The sequence below is a fragment of the Balaenoptera acutorostrata genome, chromosome 20, assembly GCF_949987535.1.
Source record: "Balaenoptera acutorostrata chromosome 20, mBalAcu1.1, whole genome shotgun sequence".
Taxonomy (NCBI): Eukaryota; Metazoa; Chordata; class Mammalia; order Artiodactyla; family Balaenopteridae; genus Balaenoptera; species Balaenoptera acutorostrata.
Window position 1 is genome coordinate 23757210 of NC_080083.1, and position 22622 is coordinate 23779831.

General features: G+C 35.7%; 1 protein-coding gene across 5 annotated transcripts in view; it reads left to right on the forward strand.

The window, feature by feature from the left end:
* BCAS3 (BCAS3 microtubule associated cell migration factor) overlaps positions 1 to 22622 on the forward strand; it is a 577971-nt gene that overhangs the window by 191771 nt on the left and 363578 nt on the right. For all 5 annotated transcript variants that reach the window (XM_057536260.1, XM_007190268.2, XM_057536261.1 and 2 more), the window contains exons 14-15: positions 4865 to 4998; positions 21924 to 22188. In XM_057536260.1, the coding sequence (XP_057392243.1) occupies positions 4865 to 4998; positions 21924 to 22188 (399 nt within the window). The remainder of the gene's footprint in view (positions 1 to 4864; positions 4999 to 21923; positions 22189 to 22622) is intronic.

Consider the following 22622-nt stretch of genomic DNA (forward strand, 5'->3'; position numbering starts at 1 on the left):
AATTTATTGTTTGAATAGCAACAACAATATGGAAAGATCATTAAGTATGTCAGTGACCTCATGATGATAGCTAGGCATAGAGTGGGTGGCAGTGTTATATAAAATGTTAGAGATTTGAAGTAGATCTCAATAAATGACACTTTTCATCATCTAAAATATATTCTCTTGGAAATAGCCAAGACACTGTCATCTAATATTGCTATGTTTTAATCTAATGTAATGACTAGAGCTATACCTTATATTAGCCAATAAATAGCAAACTCAAATATACTTCATCTTCCCATATAAATGCCTATTTTATCTTTCCACAGATGCTTAATATTCTTTCATAATCTTTTCTTTCAGCAAAGAAAAGTTTTAGGAATTAAAAAATATGATTCTGCTTCTGTTTCCCACAGAAAACAAATAAAAATTCTGGACAAAATATTAACAAACACACACAAATTTAAATATGTGTATTATAATCTCTGGAACAACTAGTAAAAACCAATAGACAAATTAAAATTGGATATTAAAAATAGTGAAATTATCCAAAGAATGGGAAGGAAGCAAGAGCAGATAAATAAACAAAAATCAAAAACAAGGGTACAACTTAAAATATATAACCAACAAGGACCTATGTATTGCACAGGGAACTCTGCTCGATATTCAGTAATAACTTAAATGGGAAAATAACTTGAAAAAGAATAGATACATATATAGGTATAACTGAATGACTTTGCTGTACACCTGAAACTAACACAACATTGTTAATCAACAATACTCCAATATAAAACAAAAATTTAAAAAAAAGGAAAAAAAACCAAGGATATAATCAGAAAAAAGGGTACAATAAAAAAAATAACAAAATGGTAGATGTAAATTCAACCCTACCCATAAGTCACACTAAATGTGAATGATGTACAAACAGCAATTAAAAGTCTGAGATTGGAATAAAAAACCCCGGAACTAGATCCCGATTATTGTCCAAAACACAGTCATTTTATAATATATTGATTGTGAAAGCAAAATAATAAAAAAGTGTATACCATGCATATACCAATCAATGCAAAACAGAAGTGGTGATATGAATATCAGAAAAAGTTTACTTCAGAACAAGGGAAATATTAGGGTTAATATAATAAACCAAAAACTCATAATAATCCTAAGTGTGTATGAACTTAAAAAAATGTAGGTCTGGGGCTTCCCTGGTGGCACAGTGGTTAAGAATCCACCTGCCAATGCAGGGGACACAGGTTTGAGCCCTGGTCCGGGAAGATCCCACATGCCGTGGAGCAACTAAGCCCGTGCACCACAACTACTGAGCCTGCACTCTAGAGCCCGCGAGCCACAACTACTGAAGCCTGCATGCCTAGAACCCATGCTCCGCAACAAGAGAAGCCACTGCAGTGAGAAGACTGTGCACCGCAACGAAGAGTAGCCCCCGCTCACCGCAACTAGAGAAAGCCTGTGCTCAGCAACAAAGACCCAACACAGCCATAAATAAGTAAGTAAGTAAGTAAGTAAATTTATATTAAAAAAACAGGTCTGAAATTTAGGGAGCTTATATAACTGGGAAAAAAAGCATATTTATGATTATGCTTGGAGATGTTAACTTCTATGCAGTAATAGAACACAAAAGCAGGCAATCAGTAAGTAAGGATGTTGAAGATCCAAATAACACTATCAGTTAAATTAAATTGACACTGATAAGACACACCAGGTGTTCAAGTGTACATTGAACAGTTACCAAGATATATCATTCTGAGACATAAAACTAATTTCTTGTTGTAATGGAATTAAACTAGAAATCAATATATGAATGATACCTGGAAGATACCCAAACATTTGGAAACTAAAAAACATATCTTCCTGACACAGTAATCTAAGCTTCAACCTTAAGAAACTTGAAAAAAGAAAGAGGAAATATAACTAAAGCAAGTAAAATGAAGGATATAGTAGTAGAAGGTCGTTATAGCAAAAGGAGGAAGATAAGAGAAATCAGTGAAATGGAAAAGAGAAAACCAATGACACCAAAATGGTTTCCTTGAAAAGATCTAGCTAGACTGCCAAGAAATGAAGAGAAAGGACACAAATTTTCGGTATCGTGAATGAAAAAGTGTACTAAAGACCATACAGACAGTATCCTTGAGTTATAGAGAGTAATTCCTCCAAGAAGAAAAATTACATTTTACATTTTAAATTAACAAAATTTAAATTAAAGAGAAATTAAATTACTATTAATATCTAAAAATCTTCACACACACACAAAAAGGCCCACATAGTTTTACTGGCAAATTCTACTGGAAATTTATTTAAGTATTTCTTCTGGAAAATAAAAGGAACATTCTGCAACAAGACCAGCTTTACCCTGATACCAGAAATAGACGAACACATTATTAGAAAAGAAAACTACAAATCAGTATCCCTCAGGAACACAGTCACAAAAATCTTCAACAAAATTTTAGCTAATTCAATGCAACTGCATGTAATAAAGGATTTTGACCAAGTGGAGTTTATCCCAGGAATGCAAGATTGTTCCACATTTGATAACTTTTCATTATTAAAATTTACCATATTAATTGACCAAAGAAGAAAAACCAGGTAATCATCTCATAGGTGCAGAAAAGCACTAGAAAAATTTGACATCTGTTCATTATTAAAACCCTCAACAAATTACAAGTAGAAAGGAATGTCCTTAACTTGATACAGGGCATTTACAAAAAATCTACAGCTGGTATCATACTTAAAGATTGAATACTTTCTCCTAAAATATAGAACAAGGCATGAATATTGCTTCTCACCATTCCTGTTTACCTCAGCAAATGTAGTAAGTCAAGAAAAAGAAAAAAAAGGCATGTGGTTTGGAAAGGAAAAAAATCAAACTATGTCTTTTCACATACTATATGTTTGGAAAGAAAATTCCATGTAATCTACATAAAAACTCCTAGAATTGGCAGACTATATAGGTATGCACACAAGTATATATAAATGTCAATTATATCTCTATATACTAACAAGGAAAAATTGATAATTGAAATAGAGTACCATTTATAGTAGCTCTAAGAAAATATATTTATAATCAATGTGCTGAACAAGAAAAAAAAATGTCAAAGAACACACATATCAAGAAAATGAGGTGTTGGGGCTTCCCTGGTGGCGCAGTGGTTAAGAATCCGCCTGTCAATGCAGGGGACATGGGTTCGAGCCCTGGTCTGGGAAGATCCCACATGCCATGGAGCAGCGAAGCCCGTGTGCCACAACTACTGAGCCTGCATTCTAGAGCCCATGAGCCACAACTACTGAACCCACATGCCACAACTACTGAAGCTCACATGCCTAGAGCCCATGCTCTGTAACAAGAGAAGCCACTGCAATGAGAAGCCTGCACACCTCAACGAAGAGTAGCTCCTGCTGGCCACAACTGGTGAAAGCCCGTGCACAGCAACGAAGACCCAACACAGCCAAAAATAAATAAATAAAATAAATTTTAAAAAAATTAAATATGAGGTGTTCATAGATCAGAAGAATCAATATTGTTAAGATGTCCATTATCGCCATTGTTTGTAGATATCAAAAAGCTGAATCTGTGTTTGGAAAGGCAAAGGAATTGGAATAGCTAAAACAATCTTGAAAAAGGTTTGGAAACGAGGACCTGCTTTACTTGATTTCAAAATTTCCTTCAAAGTTACCTTAAATTAAGAAAATGTGGTATTAATGAAAGTATAAACATAGAAATCAATGGAACAGAATAGAACTTCTGGAAAAAGAACTACACAAATATAGTCAGTTGATCTTTGGCATGTTGACAATGGATTTAGAGTAGATTAAACATTTAATGGATAAAGAATAGTCTGTTCAAGTAATCCTGCTGAAACAATTGGACATTATTTGCAAAAAATTTAATTTGTCTTATACCTCACACTTTATACAAAAATTAATGCAAAATGGATGATAGACCTAAAGGTTAAATACAAAACTGAGAAATTGGACAGGAAAACAAAATTTTTGTGACTTGTGTTGGGCACAGAATTCTTAGCTATGACATCTCATCAAAATTTGCTTTGTGTGGGGCTTCCCTGGTGGTGCAGTGGTTGAGAATCTGCCTGCCAATGCAGGGGACATGGGTTCGAGCCCTGGTCTGGGAGGATCCCACATGCCGCAGAGCAACTGGGCCCGTGAGCCACAACTACTGAGCCTGCGCGTCTGGAGCCTGTGCTCCGCAACAAGAGAGGCCGCGACAGTGAGAGGCCTGCGCACCGTGATGAAGAGTGGCCCCCACTCGCCGCGACTAGAGAAAGCCCTCGCGCAGAAATGAAGACCCAATACAGCCAAAAAAAAAAAAAAATTAATTAATTAATTTTAAAAAATTTGCTTTGTGAAAGACACTGTTGGGAATTTAAGTAAATATTATGCTAGAGTAGAGACAAGTTTTAAACTGGTGAATTGAGTAGGATATTACTAGTTGTAGTAGTAGATAAATTGGAACTTATAATTCAGGTTTTGATTGGAAAAAGTGGAAGTGGCTTTAATTCCATGGAGGAAAGTCTTTTGCATTCTTTGTTATCAGATTTGCTATCTGAAAATGCTTGTGAACTCTGTAAATTCAGGCATTTAAACTTTTCTCTACTAGTTGTATGAGAACATCACAAAACCTGGTTATGTAGTATGTCACTATGCTTGTATACTGATGTGGTGTTAGGTTTTGTATTCCCCATAGGAAAAAGATCCTGTGTTTTAATTTTTTTATTTTGGGAAGTTTCTTATATATTTGGTCATTTTTTCCCTTTGGTAACATTTTAAATCATGATGAATGCTTTGTGAAAATATTTCATCCACATACATAATGGTTTATATTTTTACCCTGTTTTGGTGTGTCCTTTAGGAATGCTTCTAGTCACAACAGATACCCTTGGCCATGACTTCCATGTCTTCCAAATTTTGACTCATCCTTGGTCCTCATCACAAAGTGCTGTCCATCATCTGTATACTCTTCACAGGGGAGAAACTGAAGCCAAAGTAAGTTGTATATTTTTCAGAAGATGTTTTCTTTGTGTAATATGACGTCTAATCCAGCTGGTTATTTGTATCGTATTGGAGCTTAACGTTAATGTTAGTGAGTTCATATTGTTCTTTAGACTGGGTCAGATAATTAAGAGTTTTTATCCTGTTTTGATCCAGTAAATATATAAGCAGTAGGTAAACAATTCAATGAATGTTGATAAGACAGAAGTTACATTTATCCTTCTCCCCCTAGCATAATACCATTTCTAGCCTCAGAGAAAACGCTGTCATCCATATGATAACCATCTCTCCAGACCTTCTCCTAGGCATTTTGATTCTATACATGCATACATACACACACACATACATGTAAATACATACATATTCACATATACCAGAAAATAATCGAGTTTTATAATGTATATAACTTACATGCATAATATTCAGTGGTGGAGCCAGCTCTCAGTTGCTAGTGAGAATCAGTTATGCACATCTAGCCCCAATTCTGGATGCAGTGACATTATATTGGTAGATTGAAATCATCCACGTTAGGAGTGGTTACACAGTGGAAATCAGCAACACTAAAAATCAGGGCTGTTTCTTCTTTAGGGAGCCAGTTTTTAACATTTACCAGCACATCACTGCTCACATATGCGTGTGCGTGCATGCGCACACACACATCCATATATATAATTTAATGAGCATTTGAATTAAGCACCATGCTGAGTGTATTACATGTATTTAACACTCTTAGTATCACTTGGTAGATACTGAGATGGTTTTTAATAGCCTTAAATCCCAAATATTCTTTCACAGAGCCTGTGGGTATGCATATACCAGTACACTTCTGTATATAGTTTATTCTGAAAGATAGCTCATTGACCCAACAACATTTATTGACTAGTCCATTCTTTCCCAATAGTCTAAAATGTTGTTTGTCATGACTTTGCATTAAATTTTCTATAATAGAATGAAACATCTTTAATATATATAAACCCATGATTTATAATGATACTTAAAAACAAGGTATTGGACATTACTGTATGTTGCTTGTTTGCAACCTCATTATTCTAAAAATTGATAATTAATGAGAAAGTACCCTGCCTTTCTTGTATCAATTTAATAAGATGACCAAGTAGTTGATGAGGGAAAGTTTTTCCTTATTGAGGAATTTCAGAATAAAAGATGTTGGAAATTAGACTTATTTTGTTGATCATTTTATAATATATACATTATGGTATGCACCTGAAACTAATGTCACATGTCAGTTGTACCTCAGTTTTTAAAAAATGTAGAAATATAAGAATTACTGTGTTGCTATTTCTAATGAAACAATATACCTAGGCAACAAACATCTGTGTGTGGTTTTGGCTAATGAGTCTTAATGTTAGCAATGTGGAACAGTCCTACCTATATCATGTGCTTCCGAATATGATGTAATTAGGATGTATACAACATCGTCTATGAAATTAAACCTGAATTTAATTCAGCCACTAGATACAATGAACACTTCTTAAAAAAAAAAATTTATTTATTTATTTTTTTATACAGCAGGTTCTTATTAGTTATCTATTTTATACATATTAGTGTATATATGTCAATCCCAATCTCCCAATTCATCCCACCACCACCCCATCCCGCTTTCTCCCCTTGGTGTCCATACGTTAGTTCTCTACATCTGTGTCTCTATTTCTGCCTTGCAAACCGGCTAATTAATTTTGTTAATTAGCACATTAAACAAAATACATAGATAGAGGGACAAGTTAAATACCATGAGAGTGCAACTAGTGAAATCTAAAATGTGGGAAGTTCATTACAAAAACCAGGCTGTGTGGCAGGGCTTAGAAGTAATTTTAGAGAATAATATCTAAGTAGAAGGTGTGGACCTTGTTTGAATCCTGTTTCATACAAATCAAGTATGAAAATACATTTTTCATACAAGTGGTGAGATTTGAACATTTGGCTTAGTAGATACTATTAAGGAATTTAATATCCTTATTTTTTTGTGATTCATACAAGAGTGTGGAGTTTGCTTTAAAATAATCTAGCCATAGGGGAGTGTTGGTTAGATAAAAGAACAAATACATGACAAGTAGGGATATGGTTATGTTGATTACAAGAGTCTTAAAAGACATATCAATTTACCAACTAAATTCAATATGTGAACTTTGTTTGGAGCCTGATTTAAACAAGGTATAAAAAAGACATTTTTGAGACAGAGAGAATTGACCTTGAACTGGGAGTTACATGATTTTAACCAGTTTATTTTGCTGGGTCTGTAATTGTGTTACTTTTTGTTTTAAAGCCCTAATCTATTAGGCATATAACCTGAAGTCATGGTGAAGTAGTTATTGGTGAAACAATATGATATGATATCTCTAATTTGCTTTTAAATATTCTGGCAAAACAAAACAAACTAAGAGATAGATTGAACACAATATGCAAAGCTGGGTGATGCTGATATTGGTGGTTCATTATAGCAATCTCTGCACTTAATGTATATCAGGAAATTCCTCTAGGGAGTTCCCTGGCGGTCCAGTAGTTAGGACTCAGCACTTTCACCACAGGGGGACTGGGTTCGATCCCTGGTTGGGGAACTAAGATCCCATAAGTTGTGCAGTGTGGCCAAAAAAAAAAAAAATTCCTCTAATAGAAAGTAAAAATAAAGCAGTACCTTTTACCAACATTATGCTGTTTTACTTTAGCAGATTTATTGTTCGTTTTCAAAAACTTTTCCAGCTATTCTTTGGCATTTTCTCATTGAAATGCATTTTAGAGTAACCCTATTGAGTTATATAAAGAATATTTTGAAGTTTTTTATTTGGATTGCATTGAAATTACATTTTAATACAGTTAGAATTCACATCATTAAATGTAGAATTTTTGCATCCAATGTTATTTATTGCTGAGGTATCATAAACTATAGATTGTTTTGTATTAGATTTGTATCTTCCTGCTTTGCTAGACTCTACTGTAAGATCCAATACTTTTTCAGTAACATTTTCTTGGATTTTATAAGTAGAACATACTTTCTGACAATTATGATAATTTTTGACTGTTTTCAATTTTATTTTTCTTGTTACATTAGGTCAGAAATCTAAAACAATGTATACCTATACAAGTGATAGTTGCAGTCTTTTCTTTGTTAATAATACCCCCTTTTTTTTTACTTTCTTATTTTGCTCTACTGCTAACATCTGTTTTTACCCCAATACCATGCTGTTTTTATTACCTTAGCTTTGTAATATAGTTTGAAATCAAGGAACTTGATGCTTCCAACTTTGTTCTTCTTTGTCATGATCACTTTTGTTATTTGGGGTCTTTGGTAGTTCCTACAAATTTTAGGATTTTTTGTTCTACTTCTGTGAAAAATGCCATTTGAATTTTGATAGAGATTGCATTGAATCTGTAGATTGCCTTGGGTAGTATGGACATTTTAACAGTATTAATTCTTCTAATTCATGAGCATGGATTATTTTTTCATTTATTTGTGTCTTCTTCAGTTTGTTTCATTAGTGTCTTATGGTTTGCAGTGTGCAGGTCTTTCACCTCATTGGTTAAATTTTCCTACATATTTTATTCTTTTTGATGCAACTGTAAATGGGATTATTTTCTTAATTTCTCTTTCTGATAGTTTGTTATTAGTGTGAAGAAACAGAACTGATTTTGTATCCCGTAGTTTTACTGAATTTGTTTATTAGTTTTATCAGTTTTTTGGTGTAGTGTTTAGGGTTTTTGTATATATAAGATCATGTCATCTTCAAATAGAGACAGTTTTATTTCTTCCATTCCAGTTTGAAAGACTTTTACTTGTTTATTTTTTTCTTGCCTAAGCACTCTGGCTAGTACTTCCAATACTGTGTTTAATAAAAGAATCACAAATGGGCACCCTTGTCTTGCTCCACATCTTAAAGCAAAAGCTTTCGGCTTTTCACCATTGAGTATGATATTAGGTGTGGGCTTGTCATATATGGCCTTTATTATGTTGAGGTACATTTTCTCTATACCCACGTTATTGAGATTTTATTATGAATGGATGTTGAATTGTGTCAAATGTTTTTTCTGCATCTATTGGGATGATCATGTTTCATTTTGTTAATGTGGTGTGTATCTCAGCACCTAGATGCAGACTGATAGGAAGCTGGCAGTGGTCTTTAAAGTACGCAAATGTACTTCTTTCAGGGGAAGATTGGGAGAAGGACATTTTAGTCTGCTGCCTCTATGCTGTGCCCTGGGCGGATAGCGGGTTAAGAGAAGTCAGTTAAAACTATGTAAATATCCCATTCCTCATCAAGCTTTGTATTACTTCTTTTATTTACATATATCATTTGATTGAATAGATTCTTTATTAGATGGGTTATAGTCATTCAATAATTATTTTAATACTCAAAATATCCCAGATTTGGCCAGTTGGAGCCTATTAGCTTGACATCTATGTACTTTTGACCTATCTCCATTATTCTTTGACAGTGTCCTTAACTTTCTGGTACAATGAACTTGCTTACTCTTATTTAGTAACCATTTGTTTTTGTTTCTTTTGCATGGAAGTTTTTAATTAGGTGAGCATTTTAGGTAAAGATTTACTATTTCAGCATGCTGCTGGGCACATTTTATTTCTTTAAAAAATTTTTTTTCGTTGAAGTATGGTTGATGTATAATATTATATGTTACAACACAGTGATTCACAGTTTTTGAAGGTTATGTTCCATTTATAGTTACTAAAAATACTGGCTGTATTCCCTGTGTTGTACAATACAGGGCACATTTTATTTCTTAACTCTGGTTTTTTTTTTTTTTTTAATAAAAATGCCCAATGTCTGGTTATTTATCCTATTCCTGTTGCTGGTTTTTGTTTTGTTTTTTTTATTTAAGTTTATTTATTTATTTATTTATTTTTGGCTGTGTTGGGTCTTCGTTTCTGTGCCAGGGCTTTCTCCAGTTGCGGCGAGCGGGGGCCTCTCTTCATCGCGGTGCGCGGGCCTCTCACTGTCGTGGCCTCTCATGTTGCAGAGCACAAGCTCCAGACGCGCAAGCTCAGTAGTTGTGGCTCACGGGCTTAGTTGCTCCGCGGCATGTGGGATCTTCCCAGACCAGGGCTCGAACCCGTGTCCTCTGCATTGGCAGGCAGATTCTTAACCACTGCGCCACCAGGGAAGCCCCTTAACTCTGGTTTTTTAATGCCTGTCCTGCCCTCCCTACTTACTGATATGCTGTACCTCAGCTACAATCTACTAGAATTATTTTAAGCACCCACACCTTTTAAAAAAAATTTATACCTATTTTTGATACCTCTTTTGCATTAGAATTATTTGTCACTTAATTTACCTTTATATCCAACCGGAAATAGAGATCTTGCTTAAGCTTCTTGGTGTCTCTCATCCGTAGAACAGTGCCCTGCACATGGACAAATGTTTGTAGGTACTAATGTTTGCTAGTGACAATGCTATTCCTATTTAACAGGTAGGAAAACCAAATAGACATTATTAAAATTATGTTGTTCTATGTCACACCCTGTAATTTAGGAGATTGGAAATTTTAAACATCAAACATCAAGATCTAAGGAAACTCAATTAATGACCATAAAATTAATTTTTATAAACTTCTACTGAAAGTAATTTTGAAATGATATATAAAATTTAGCACCAATGATGAAATCTGTATGGCAAGTGATCTATCTGTCTTTGACTATTTTAAAATCATGTCCTTCTGGAATCTTCCAAGGATTCTGAGGGTACTTTCATCAGGCAAGAAAAGAAATCAAATATGTGGATCTAATTATGTTGAATTAACTTGTTTTGTGATCTGTGACTTGGGATATCCTCTGCATCTGACAGTAATTTCCTCATAAAGTACATATGCAGTTAGAAAAATATTCTTAGTTTTCATCAATGAAGTTGTATATAGTAAGACCTTACAATATTTTAAAAATATACTTCTGTAAAGTCTTACTGAAGCAGACACAAGTAGTTTTTGTACTTAACATACTATTTTTGATAAATGGTAAACTTGCTTTTGAAACCTCTGCATACGTGTTACTTTTACTTTATCAGAGCAGTCCTACAAAATGGTATGATTAGTATGTTTAATACTCAAGGGGAAAAGTATCTAGCTATTTAATATTATTAATTGATAGTAGCTGATGATCAGTTCAGGAAAAAAGAGTCCATGGTGCAGGAAGGGGGAACCCAGATGGAGCCTAGTAGACTCCCTTTGTTGATGAGAGTCCAGGGAGACAAAGATCATCGAGTTCTCAGGACAGAGCACCAGAGAGATGAAAGCTGCAAAGAAAGAACTGCTGAGATCTGCAGAGAAATCTGCAGCCACAGGAAGAATGACATCATACTAGTAAGGAAGAAGTAAAATTATGTTTATTTAAAGATGACATGTAGAAAATCTAATGGATACTACAAAAAAAGTTAGAACTAATAAGTGATTTTAACAAGGCTTCAGGTACTACATACTAGGAAAAAATAATTGGTGATTTAAAAAAAATTAGTTAAAATTTAAAAATAGTGACTATATACCATGTACAAGACTATATTCTAAAACTATAAAACATTGCTGAGAATAAAGACCTGAATAAATAAAAGAGTTAAACCATATTCTTGGGCTGGAATACTTAATATTGTTAGAATATCATTTCTGTCCAAACTGATCTATATATTCATTGCAATCTCCATCAAAATCCCACCAGGATTTACAAAAAAATTTTTTGGATAGAAATTGACAAGCTAATTCTCAAATTCATATGGAAGTACATAGGACTTATACTGGGCAAAATAATATTGAAAAAGAAAAACAAGGTTGGAGGGTTACCACTACCTGATAATAAGACTTATTAAAGCTAAATAACATTCAGGAATGTTTCCATACATATGTACAATTGATTTTTGACAAAGGTGCAAAGTGGAGACAAGTTAGTCTTCTCAACAGTGGTAATAGACTGTCTGTCTGGGTATTGATGTGCAAAAAAAAAAAAAGTGTTAATCCATATCTCATCCCATATACAAAAATTAACTGAAATTGGATCACAGATTTAAATATAAAATCTACGATTATAAAGCTTTTAGAAGAAAACATAGGAGGAACCCTTTGGATTAGATACAAGTTGTCTAGTATCTACAACACGTTTTAAGGAACTCTCAAAAAGTCAATGAGTGGAGGAACTTGATCTTCTGTACAGTGCTGTTGGGAATGTACAATGGTACTGCCACTCTGGAAAATAGTTTGGCAGTTTATGAAAATCTTAACATAAGCTTGCCATTCCACCCAGCAACCTCAGTTACAGGCAGTCTGCAACATTAAATTCACATTGTTCTGGATGATATACAAATTTACTCCACATTTCTTTCCTGTGGTTGTCATAACAAATTACCTTAAAATAACAGAACAAAACCAAATTGCCTTAAAATAACAGAAATTTATTTTTTCACAGTCCTGGAAGGCAAAGGTCCAAAATCAAGGTGCTGGTGAGGCTGCACTCCCTCTAGAGTTATAACAAAGAATCTGTTCTTTGCCTTTTCCAGCTTCTGGTGACCCTCAGCATTTCTTGCTTAATGGCCACGTCACTCCAGTATCTGCCTCTATGATCTCATTGCCTCCTCCCCTTCTCTGTGTCTTTTCCTCTTTGTATCTTATATGGGTACCTGTGATTCCATTTAATGTCAACACTGATAATCCAGGATAACTTCTCCAGATCTAGAAATTAATCACATTATTTTGTCATATAAGGTAATAGTCACTCTTTGGGTCTATAATGTACTGTATGTAGGTTCCAGGGATTAGGATCTGGATGTGTCTTTTTTAGAGCCACTATTTACCTCACTACAGTCCACCCCCTGACCCTTCAAATTCAGGATTATGTCATGTGTAAAATGTATTTACTCCATACAAACATCCCTGAAGATCTCAACACATTACAACATCTCCTCTAACTCTAAAATTTCTTAAAAATATCATCAGCTCCAAAGTTCAGATCTCCTCATCAAAATCATACAAATCAGGTATGGTTGAGACTCTGCGTATGATCCATCCTGGAGCAAAATTCCTCTCAATCTGTATAGAAGGAGAGGATACAGAGAGAATGAGGCAGAAAAAAAAAAAAATGAAGAAATAAAGATGGAAAACTTTCCAAATTTATTGAAAAAAAAATATTGAATATGACTAAACACAAGTTTAACCGGAACATCATAGTAAACTTTCTGAAAACCAAAGCTAATCTTGAAAGTAGCCAGAAGAAAATAACACATTACATACAGAGAAATAACATTTGAACGAACTGTTGACTTCTCATCAGAAACTATGGAAGTCAGAAGGCAGTGGAATAACATGTTTACAGGACTGAAAGAAAAAAGTACTGGTAATCAAAAATTCTCCATCCAGCAAAAGTATCATTTAAGAATGAAGGAGTGAGCAGTAAACCTTGCACATCCACACTAGAAATCATGCACAGGGAAATGATACCAGAGCAAACTTGGATATCTTGGAAGTAATGAAGTATGTGAGAAACGATCAATTTCTTATTAGAGAGGAAGGTTTATATTGTATACATGTAATGCATATAACTATAGCATAATGGACCATTGGTGCTTCGGTGGGAGCAAGGAACTATACTATTTCAAGGTTCAATGTGCTACACCTAAAAAGACAAAACTTCATATAAAATGGAATTCTAAAAAATGTTCAATTAATTCAAAAGTAGGAAGAAAGGGAGGAGCAGAGGCACAAGAAACAGAGGGGATAAACAGAAAACAACATTACATGGTACATCAAAATTCAATCATATAAATAATTATATTAAATTTTAATATATTCCAATCTAAAGAACTTCAAACTAAAGGAACAAGTTATCTATTAAACATTTTCTTTGAATCTTTAATATGATGATAGTAAAAGCATGTTAAAAGGTATGTCATGCAAATAATAAATGTAAGAATATTAAAAATTTGACTATATTAATATCAAGTAAAATAGAGGTTAAGACAAAGACTATTACCAGAGATATTTCATAATGTTTGAGTCAAATTATCAGGAGGATTTAAGTGTCTGTGCACCTAAAACTGAGTTTAATAACACTTTCTCAACATTTGATAGAACAAATAAGGAAAAAAGGGCAAATATCTGACCAATCCTGTCAACTATGTTGTCCTAATAGTTCAACAACTAACCCCAGCACCTGTAGTATATTTATGCTTTTAAATTACGACATCATGTATACTTTGAGTGATATGAAACAATGGATAATAGATGGGGCAAAGATTTATAATTGATGGATTTAGATGGAAATCACTGTACAAGGCAGGGCAAAAAGCAGGCCTGATCAGTGGCTTGATTCCAGTCATTCTCATCAGTGGGTGGATTCTTACCTTGGGCATTAGTGACCCAGATTCTTCAGTTACCAGCCATGATTTGCTTGCACAGCTCATGGCCCTAAAAGAGGGACATCTGCAATCTGCCGGTATGTAGTCTACTTCATGGCAAACAGACCATTGACAAGGCCATCGGCAGATGACAAGTTTCGGTATAAATATAACAGTTCTAGTCCTTTGGAGTATTTGTCTAAAGCAGGAGTTTTCTTTAAAAGGCCAGATTGTAAAATAACTCTGCATTCTACATGTATTACCTCTGTCATTGTAGTGCAAAAACATCCATAGATAATACATAAATGAATGGGCATGATTGGTCCACAGTTATAGTGACCCCTCAAAGTAGAGGTGACAGCTTTCCATTATCCTGCTGTGTTGACTGGTCCTTAGGTTTGTCCATCCACAGTTTTTGTTGGTGCTGTGCAGCTGCCCTGGGCCGGCAGACACCATCACTTCTCATTTTAGCCAAACCATCAATCAGGCATTTAAAGGAAACTCTGTGATTCAGGGGCTTATAGAACCAGTGGCATTGCTTCAGGCAGTAGAGTGGGTGGTAAAGTAGTGGTAAAAACAAGGTGCTCCTAGGGCCATTCTGGAACATATTCTGGAATATACCATTCCCACTTGACTAGCAAGCCCTGTCGGGCCCCTCCCACCGTGCTCATCATCAGATTTGAGTTGACTCATCCCAGTGTGGGTCTGGAAAATCACAAAGCCTCCATGGGTCAGTTGTTCAGTTACAAGAACCTGGTAGCAGGTTAGTAGCTGCCATCTAAAAAAAAGGAGCGTACTTGGTTGCTGGATCAGGCAGGTGGCGATGTTGTACTGGGATAACACCGCTGTGTACTTCAGCAGCCATTAAGTCTCTACCTCAACTTTTTCCTACTGGGATTCTGTTGTTTCTATTACATAACATGGGAAGGAACTGGAAGCCTAGTACGTGAGCTGTTGTGGGCTTGTCGCATTGTCACCTCGATCTACATGGCAGAGGATACCCCCTGACACTTAAAAGCGTGTAAGTACAATCAGTTAAGCCATTAATACTAGTTATACATTTATCAACATAAACGACAACAATAGTACACCCGCAAGGTCATCTTAGCTCCTCTTCCCTACTGTGAACTGTGCTTACACTTCGTTCCAGGGTATTTTTCCTCCTATGAGGGCATGGGCTGTTTCCCCCTACACGAGAACATGGACGAATGTGTTTAAGGGGCACATGCCAGTTTTTCCAGTGACGGCTGCCAGGGGATCTCATTATCCCCTGTCTTGGTGGCAGGGGAAGCTAGTCTGCAGATACTATGGGGGCAGCCAGGAGCATTGGCCTTTTTTCCTCACTTGGCCAAGTGTTGGTGCCAGTTATTTCCTGATAAGCAGTGGTGTGCTCACCAGCTTCCAGCGAGTGTCCAGGCACCACAGCCCCTTTCTTTCTGCCCCCACTCCCATCACTGCCGCGGTTCACACTCCTTGGCATTTTGGACCACCCCTCATCCTTGTCTCCACTCAAGTTCAGGCTGCAGCAGGAGCCAGCTGCACTAGCACTGCTGGCTTCGTGGTGTTTACAAGGTGTCACATTCGCTTTTTTTGTTTGTTTAGATTTTTATTGAAATAATCATAGGTTCATAGGCACTTGTAAGAAATTGTACTAAGAGATCCCATGTACACTTTACCCAGTTTATCCCAATGGTAACATTTTGCAAAACTAGAGTATATGACAACCAGCATATTGACATGGGCACAATGCACTGATCTTTTTCAGATTTTACCAGATGTGCTTGTGCTTGTGTGTGAGTGTTTGTGTATGTGTGTGTGTTTAGGTGTATATAATTTAATCACATGTTGGTTTGTGTATCCACCACTGCTGTCAAGATACTGAACATTTCCCTCATGTTACCCTATTATAAGTAACCTAACTTTTACAGTTCGTTTAAACATCCACCTGGACTATTTACAGTTTGGGGATATTATGAGTATGTTACATGAACGTAGTTTTCATTTCTCTGGCATAGATGCCCAAGAGTTCAGCATGCTGCTTATTTGATAGCTCATTTTCGAATTTCTAGCACCTAGAAGAGTGCAAAACATGTAATAGGGTTCCCATGAATGCATTATTGGATAAATAAATGAATCTGAAGAACTGATATGGGGAGGGAGTAGGCAGATGAGATAGAGGGTGTGTGTGGATTATCTGTCTTTACCACATCTCCATTCTAAGCATCTTATTCTCAAGCAAACTTACTGCCATTAACATAACCTCATCTGAAGGCTTGGACTTTGGCTAGTTAGTTTTTGTGATATGGGACTTGTCTTTACAGTTTTGATTGCCATTCTTACAGGCTTGTGAAAGAATAGTACTCTGGGATTTGAGACTTTTTATCCAAGTACTCTCTGCTTTCGGGTTTTCTTTCTTTTTAAAAGAGAGTTGGAAAGGGAATTAGTAATTGAATCATTCGGCATATATCTGCCTACAGAAACAAAAACAATGGTTTAAAAAAAAAAAACCCAGGGTTTCTTTTTCTCACTTTACAAGAAGGCTGCTGCCAGTTTTGGTACAATGTCTCAGTGACTTTTTTTGCTCTTTTTCTTGTGATCGCTTTATAATTGCCACTCCAGTGGGCATCATTTCTGAATTCAAAGCAGTAAGGTGAATTCAAGGAGTAAGGACAGCTTCAGTGATGTTAATTCCTTTTGTCAAGAAAGTGGATGCTTTCCAACACCTGCTGTAAGAGAGGCTTTGGGAAGCACATAGGAAGGATCTGTAGTGGTGGCAGCTGAGGGAGTGAAGGTTGGAGGTTGGGTGTTCTATTTGCCATCCACTAGTTACATCTATACAACCATAAATCAAGGTATAGAACATTTTCATCATCTCAGAAAGTTTCCTCCTGCCCTTTTCAGTCAGTCTTCTGCCCCACTCACACTTTAGGAAATCATTGCCATTACTTCATTTTTAGAAAAGAGTGTCTTTTATGTAATTTCTAAGGTTTGGTGTGGGGCTGGGGGACTGCTATTTCTGGTAAGTTTATTTTTTTTTTCTGGCTCCATATTACAGACTTCAGGCCAGTATCAGAATCATTATCTGAGTTCTAAAACTGCAGAATTGTTGGTCATGTCTCCCCTAAGACCTCCCAGCACCTCCTGAATCGTAATTCTGAAGGTGGGACCAACGGATCTGTATTTCTTACAAATAATCTAGGTGCTTCTTAGTCTACTAAAAGTTAGAGAATCTCTGCTTTAGATTTTAGGGTGTTAAAATAACGCTGAATTTTAAAATTGCTATTATTAGTTAATTGGGATTGGGGGTAAATTTGCGGCATAAATTGGGAGCGTTGTGCGATGCTCATTTCTGTATCTTAGATACTTAAATGTAGTAACACTTAATTCTAGTGCTGAAATACTCTTGTTTTATATGTAATTTGAATTCAGCCTATTCTGTGAATGGAATATACACTCGAGGTTTTTTTTTCTTTTGGTTGTTTGTTTTGATAAAATGTTGGATGTAATGATTCCATATATGTCTGCTATATTAGATTTTGGTTGCCCCAAATATTGTTTGGATGAGTAAATCAATGAAATTGATTTAGATTGCTGAAAAAAATACTTGTATAAATTAGAATTACTGGCATATAGCTGCAGTATGTTTTAAGGAACAAATACTTCAGCTTTCTACATGCCTAATTGGTTTCTCATAGCCAAATTTTACATCATTACAATAAGAAGCAAGTGTGAGATGTTATAAATATGCCAAATAATACATTTAAAGAGCAATAAATTATATAACCTAATAGAAATTTGCAAAACATTTAATTAAGCACTCTATTTCTTATTTATATCTCATTAGTTAAGAATTCTGACATTTGCTTATTTAAAAGCTCCAAATTGATAATAATGAGTGTCCTAATGGTTCCCAGTCTTTCTTATTTTTAATAATGTATGAAAAACCACCCAACTTGTTTGATAACATGAACAGTTGTATCATTTTGCATTTTGTGGATAGGCGGCTTGTTATCCTCTGTAATGTTATTTAAAGGATTAAACTTTCTCTCGTTTCTTGACAGCTGATGTCTTTAGCAACTCTTCTCTGCTCGTTTATGTATCCTGATGTGTCTTTAAGGTCACAGAGCAGAATCACTTCTCTAATAGCAGTTTTCTAAGTAAACTTTTAGGTGGAATTCTGTCTTCTTGCCTTGATACTGTTTGTTAGCACCACCTCATATCAGAAGTATTCTTAAAATGAAAGAAGGAAACTTCTTTTCATTGACAGACCAGGAAGTCATCTTGATTATAAGTGTTTTGGAAAAAGGTTTTAGATGACATGGTTTAGTTCCGCTGTGGGTGGAACATAAGTTACTCAGTAAGCCTAAAGATAGTTTTCTTTATATATATATATATATATATATATTTAAAGATTTATTGATTGATTGATTGATTGATTGCTACGTTGGGTCTTCGTTTCTGTGCGAGGGCTTTCTCCAGTTGCGGCGAGCGGGGGCCACTCTTCATCGCGGTGCGCGGGCCTCTTCACTATCGCGGCCTCTCTTGTTGCGGAGCACAGGCTCCAGACGCGCAGGCTCAGTAGTTGTGGCTCACGGGCCCAGCCGCTCCGCGGCATGTGGGATCTTCCCAGACCAGGGCTCGAACCCGTGTCCCCTGCATCAGCAGGCAGATTCTCAACCACTGCGCCACCAGGGAAGCCCTTCTTTATATATTTGATTCTGGCTTGTGTTAATACATTTGATACTATAATATTAAATTTGTCTGGTACTGTGTTTCTTTTCTTTTGCTTCTGCTGTTTACACTTTTCTTTGTCCTACCCCTTCCTTTTCTCCTGCTTTTCTATAAGTCGTTTAGCTGAAAGTTAGTGTAAGTGAAGTAGAGAGGTAAAGCACTTGAGGAATGACTTTTTATTCGTAATTCTAGAATTGCTGGGAGTTAAATTTCTCAGTGTAAAGAATCAGGAGATTCTTTAATTATAACATTAATGTGTCATTTGAATGTGTCACAGTAATTGAAATGGGCAGGCATGTGGGTCAGTTTGGGGTCATGTATTGATAATTTTGGTCTGTCAGTTGTCTAGCAATGAAATATCCTGTTTTGATGTAAGACTAAAATTTCTTTTTTATTTCAAAGATTCCAGGCTCTTGTACTTTGATGAATACTTATAGCTTTTGCTTGTAGAATATTTCTGAAGTATTAGTCAAGATTTTAAGCTGAATTTAGGCTTATTTGAAGATTTAATACACTGAAAATTGGCTTCTTTGACTGCTTGAGGAGTTTTACTCACAAGTTTTAAATCCTACTCACAAACATTTTATCTTTATTTTACCATACTTTTTTGTCTGGGTTATTTTTTTTAAAGCACGGTTTGACATTTGTTTTACGTGATGAAAAATTATTTTAGTTTATCATTTAGTCAACATAGAAATCTTTCTTAAGTATCTGTGATTTGCCCTTTTTTAAAAAGGCTGTGGTTAGAACAATATGGAATTTTACCTAGCTGTCTTTTTTAAGTATAAAAGAAAATAGAGACATTTTTGTTCAAGTTGTCATTATTAGACTGTTATCAAGATAAAAGTAATAAATTCAGTTTGCTAATTTGAAAATACTGGGACTTCTGTATTTCAGTACCTGATAAATGTCATACAATTTAGTGACTAACTTTACCTAGATCAAGTTTGTGGCCAGTCAGTTTTTCTGTAAAATTTTTTTTTACAAACATAGCTGCATTCATTGATTTACATATATTTTCTATGGCTCCTTTGTCACTGGAAGGGCAGGGAAATAGCTGAGAGAGACCGTATGGCCTGTAGTGTTTGCCAACCACTGCAAATACATAAGTTTTTTCTCTTTTTTTTCATTGTTATCAGAGTGGTTCTTTTAATTGAATAGGGTTGACATGTAACATTGTGTAAATTTAAGGTGTACAGCTTGTTACTTTGATGCATTTATACATTGCAATGTGATTGCCATTTTACGCATATTTATCACATTATATAACTGTACAATATTATTGTCTATATCAGTATACTGTGCATTAGACCTCTATGGCTTATTTACTACTCGTTACAAGTTTGTACCCTTAAACACGGTCAGTCTTATCCCCGCCTCGCATCCCCTGGTAACCACCATTTTACTCTGTTTTTTACAGGTTTGCTTTTCTTAGATTTCACATATAAGTGATACTGTAAAGTTCTTTCTCTGTCTGACTTACCACGTTTAGCATTATGTGTTCAAGGTCCATCCATGCTGTCACAGTTAGGAGGATATCCATTTTTCTCATGGCTGAAATATTCCATTGTGTACATATACATGCCACATCTTTTTTCTCCATTCGTCCGATGATGGACATTTGGATTGTCATTTGGGTGTTTTGAGACATTTTCTCTTCCCACCTCTCTTCAGGGTCCTATATCTGTGTCTGTTGAAGAAACTTCTACTTAACTTTCCTTCAACTACCCTCATCTCCACTGTAAATCCATTCCCCTGCATTCACTCCCACAATCATCCTTCCAGAATTGAAATCTTGACTCCCTATTTCTTAAATAAAATCCAGACACCTCTTGGGCTGGCTTTTGCTCACTCTCATGTTGTTTCTGACATACTGAACTACTTGCTCATCATTTCCATCTTATGTCTGTGCATCTATATCAAAAGTAGAATATCTGCATATATCTAAATTAGAATGTCCATCGCTCCTTTCTTTGTAAGTATATCCTACTTCAAAACTTAATTCCAGAACCCACAGCTATTCAGATCATGTGTTTTTGGTGCCACTCCTAACCCTCTACCCTCTTGAACATCTCCTTTTCACCTCTCAGAAGCAGATTTCATATTTTCCTTCCTTTTTGTTACCACTGTGCCTCAAATGTAAGATAGTTATTTCATTTTCATATGTTATATTTTTGCAAATTTCTTGTGTCTTTTCTTCCTGGTAGGCTGTGAGCCCAAGGATGATTTCTTATCCACCTCTTTGTTCCTAGTGTTTATTAGCATGGTACCCAGTGAGTATTCGTTGAGTGAATGATTGGATTAATAACTTCACCTGCATTGTATAATGTATGTTTTAATTTTTACTCTTCTATGCTTTTTTGGAAGGTAAATTCCTTTAAAGAAATGAACATTATCCATATATCCTTTTTTTTTTTTTAAGTATAGCTCTATAGGGTGAAACCACCTAGGTCCTATTTTCTGACTTGGCACTCTATACAGCAAGGGACAGAATTCCCTATTGTAAATCTTATCAAATCCCTTATGTGGAGTTTTGATCAGTATTCACCATGAATCTAATCTTTAGAAGAAACATTTTGAAAATATAATCTGATGTTAGGTAAATTTGGTAACTGGGCAGGCATTTCTTTTTTAAAATTAATTAATTAATTAATTATATTTTATTTTATTTTATTATTATTATTATTTTTTGGCTGTGTTGGGTCTTTTTTGGCAGATTCTTAACCACTGCGCCACCAGGGAAATCCCCACGCAGGCATTTCTGTTCATATTTAGTAATATGTTTGTGATATTCTTAGGTAAATCCAAATAGTTTCAATCATTTTTTGTTTTTCCTTGTTTCATTTCTAGGTACAAGACATATGCTTCAGCCATGACTGTCGCTGGGTTGTGGTCAGTACACTCCGGGGGACTTCCCACGTTTTCCCAATCAACCCTTATGGTGGCCAGCCTTGTGTTCGAACACATATGTCACCACGAGTCGTAAATCGTATGAGCCGTTTCCAGAAGAGTGCTGGGCTGGAAGAGATTGAACAGGAACTGACGTCTAAGCAAGGAGGTCGCTGTAGCCCTGTTCCAGGTCTATCCAGCAGCCCTTCTGGATCACCTCTGCACGGTAAACCCAGTTTTCTCTCTCTCCACTATTCCCAACAATTCTTCTTCACTTTATCTTTCATTTTGGAGATCTGGAATAAAATTAACCCATTTTTCTAATTCATTCATACAAAGATAAGATCTTGGGCTCATTTGGGGACCTTCTTTTTTTTTTTTAATTTATTTATTTTTGGTTGTGTTGGGTCTTCGTTGCTGCGCCCAAGCTTTCTCTAGTTGCGGCGAGTGGGGGCTACTCTTTGTTGCGGCGCACAGGCTTCTCATTGCGGTGGCCTCTCTTGTTGCAGAGCACAGGCTCTAGGTGTGTGAGCTTCAGTAGTTGTGGTGTGCGGGCTCAGTAGTTGTGGCTCACGGGCTCTAGATCACAGGCTCAGTAGTTCTGGCGCACGGGCATAGTTGCTCCGCGGCATGTGGGATCTTCCCGGACCAGGGATCGAA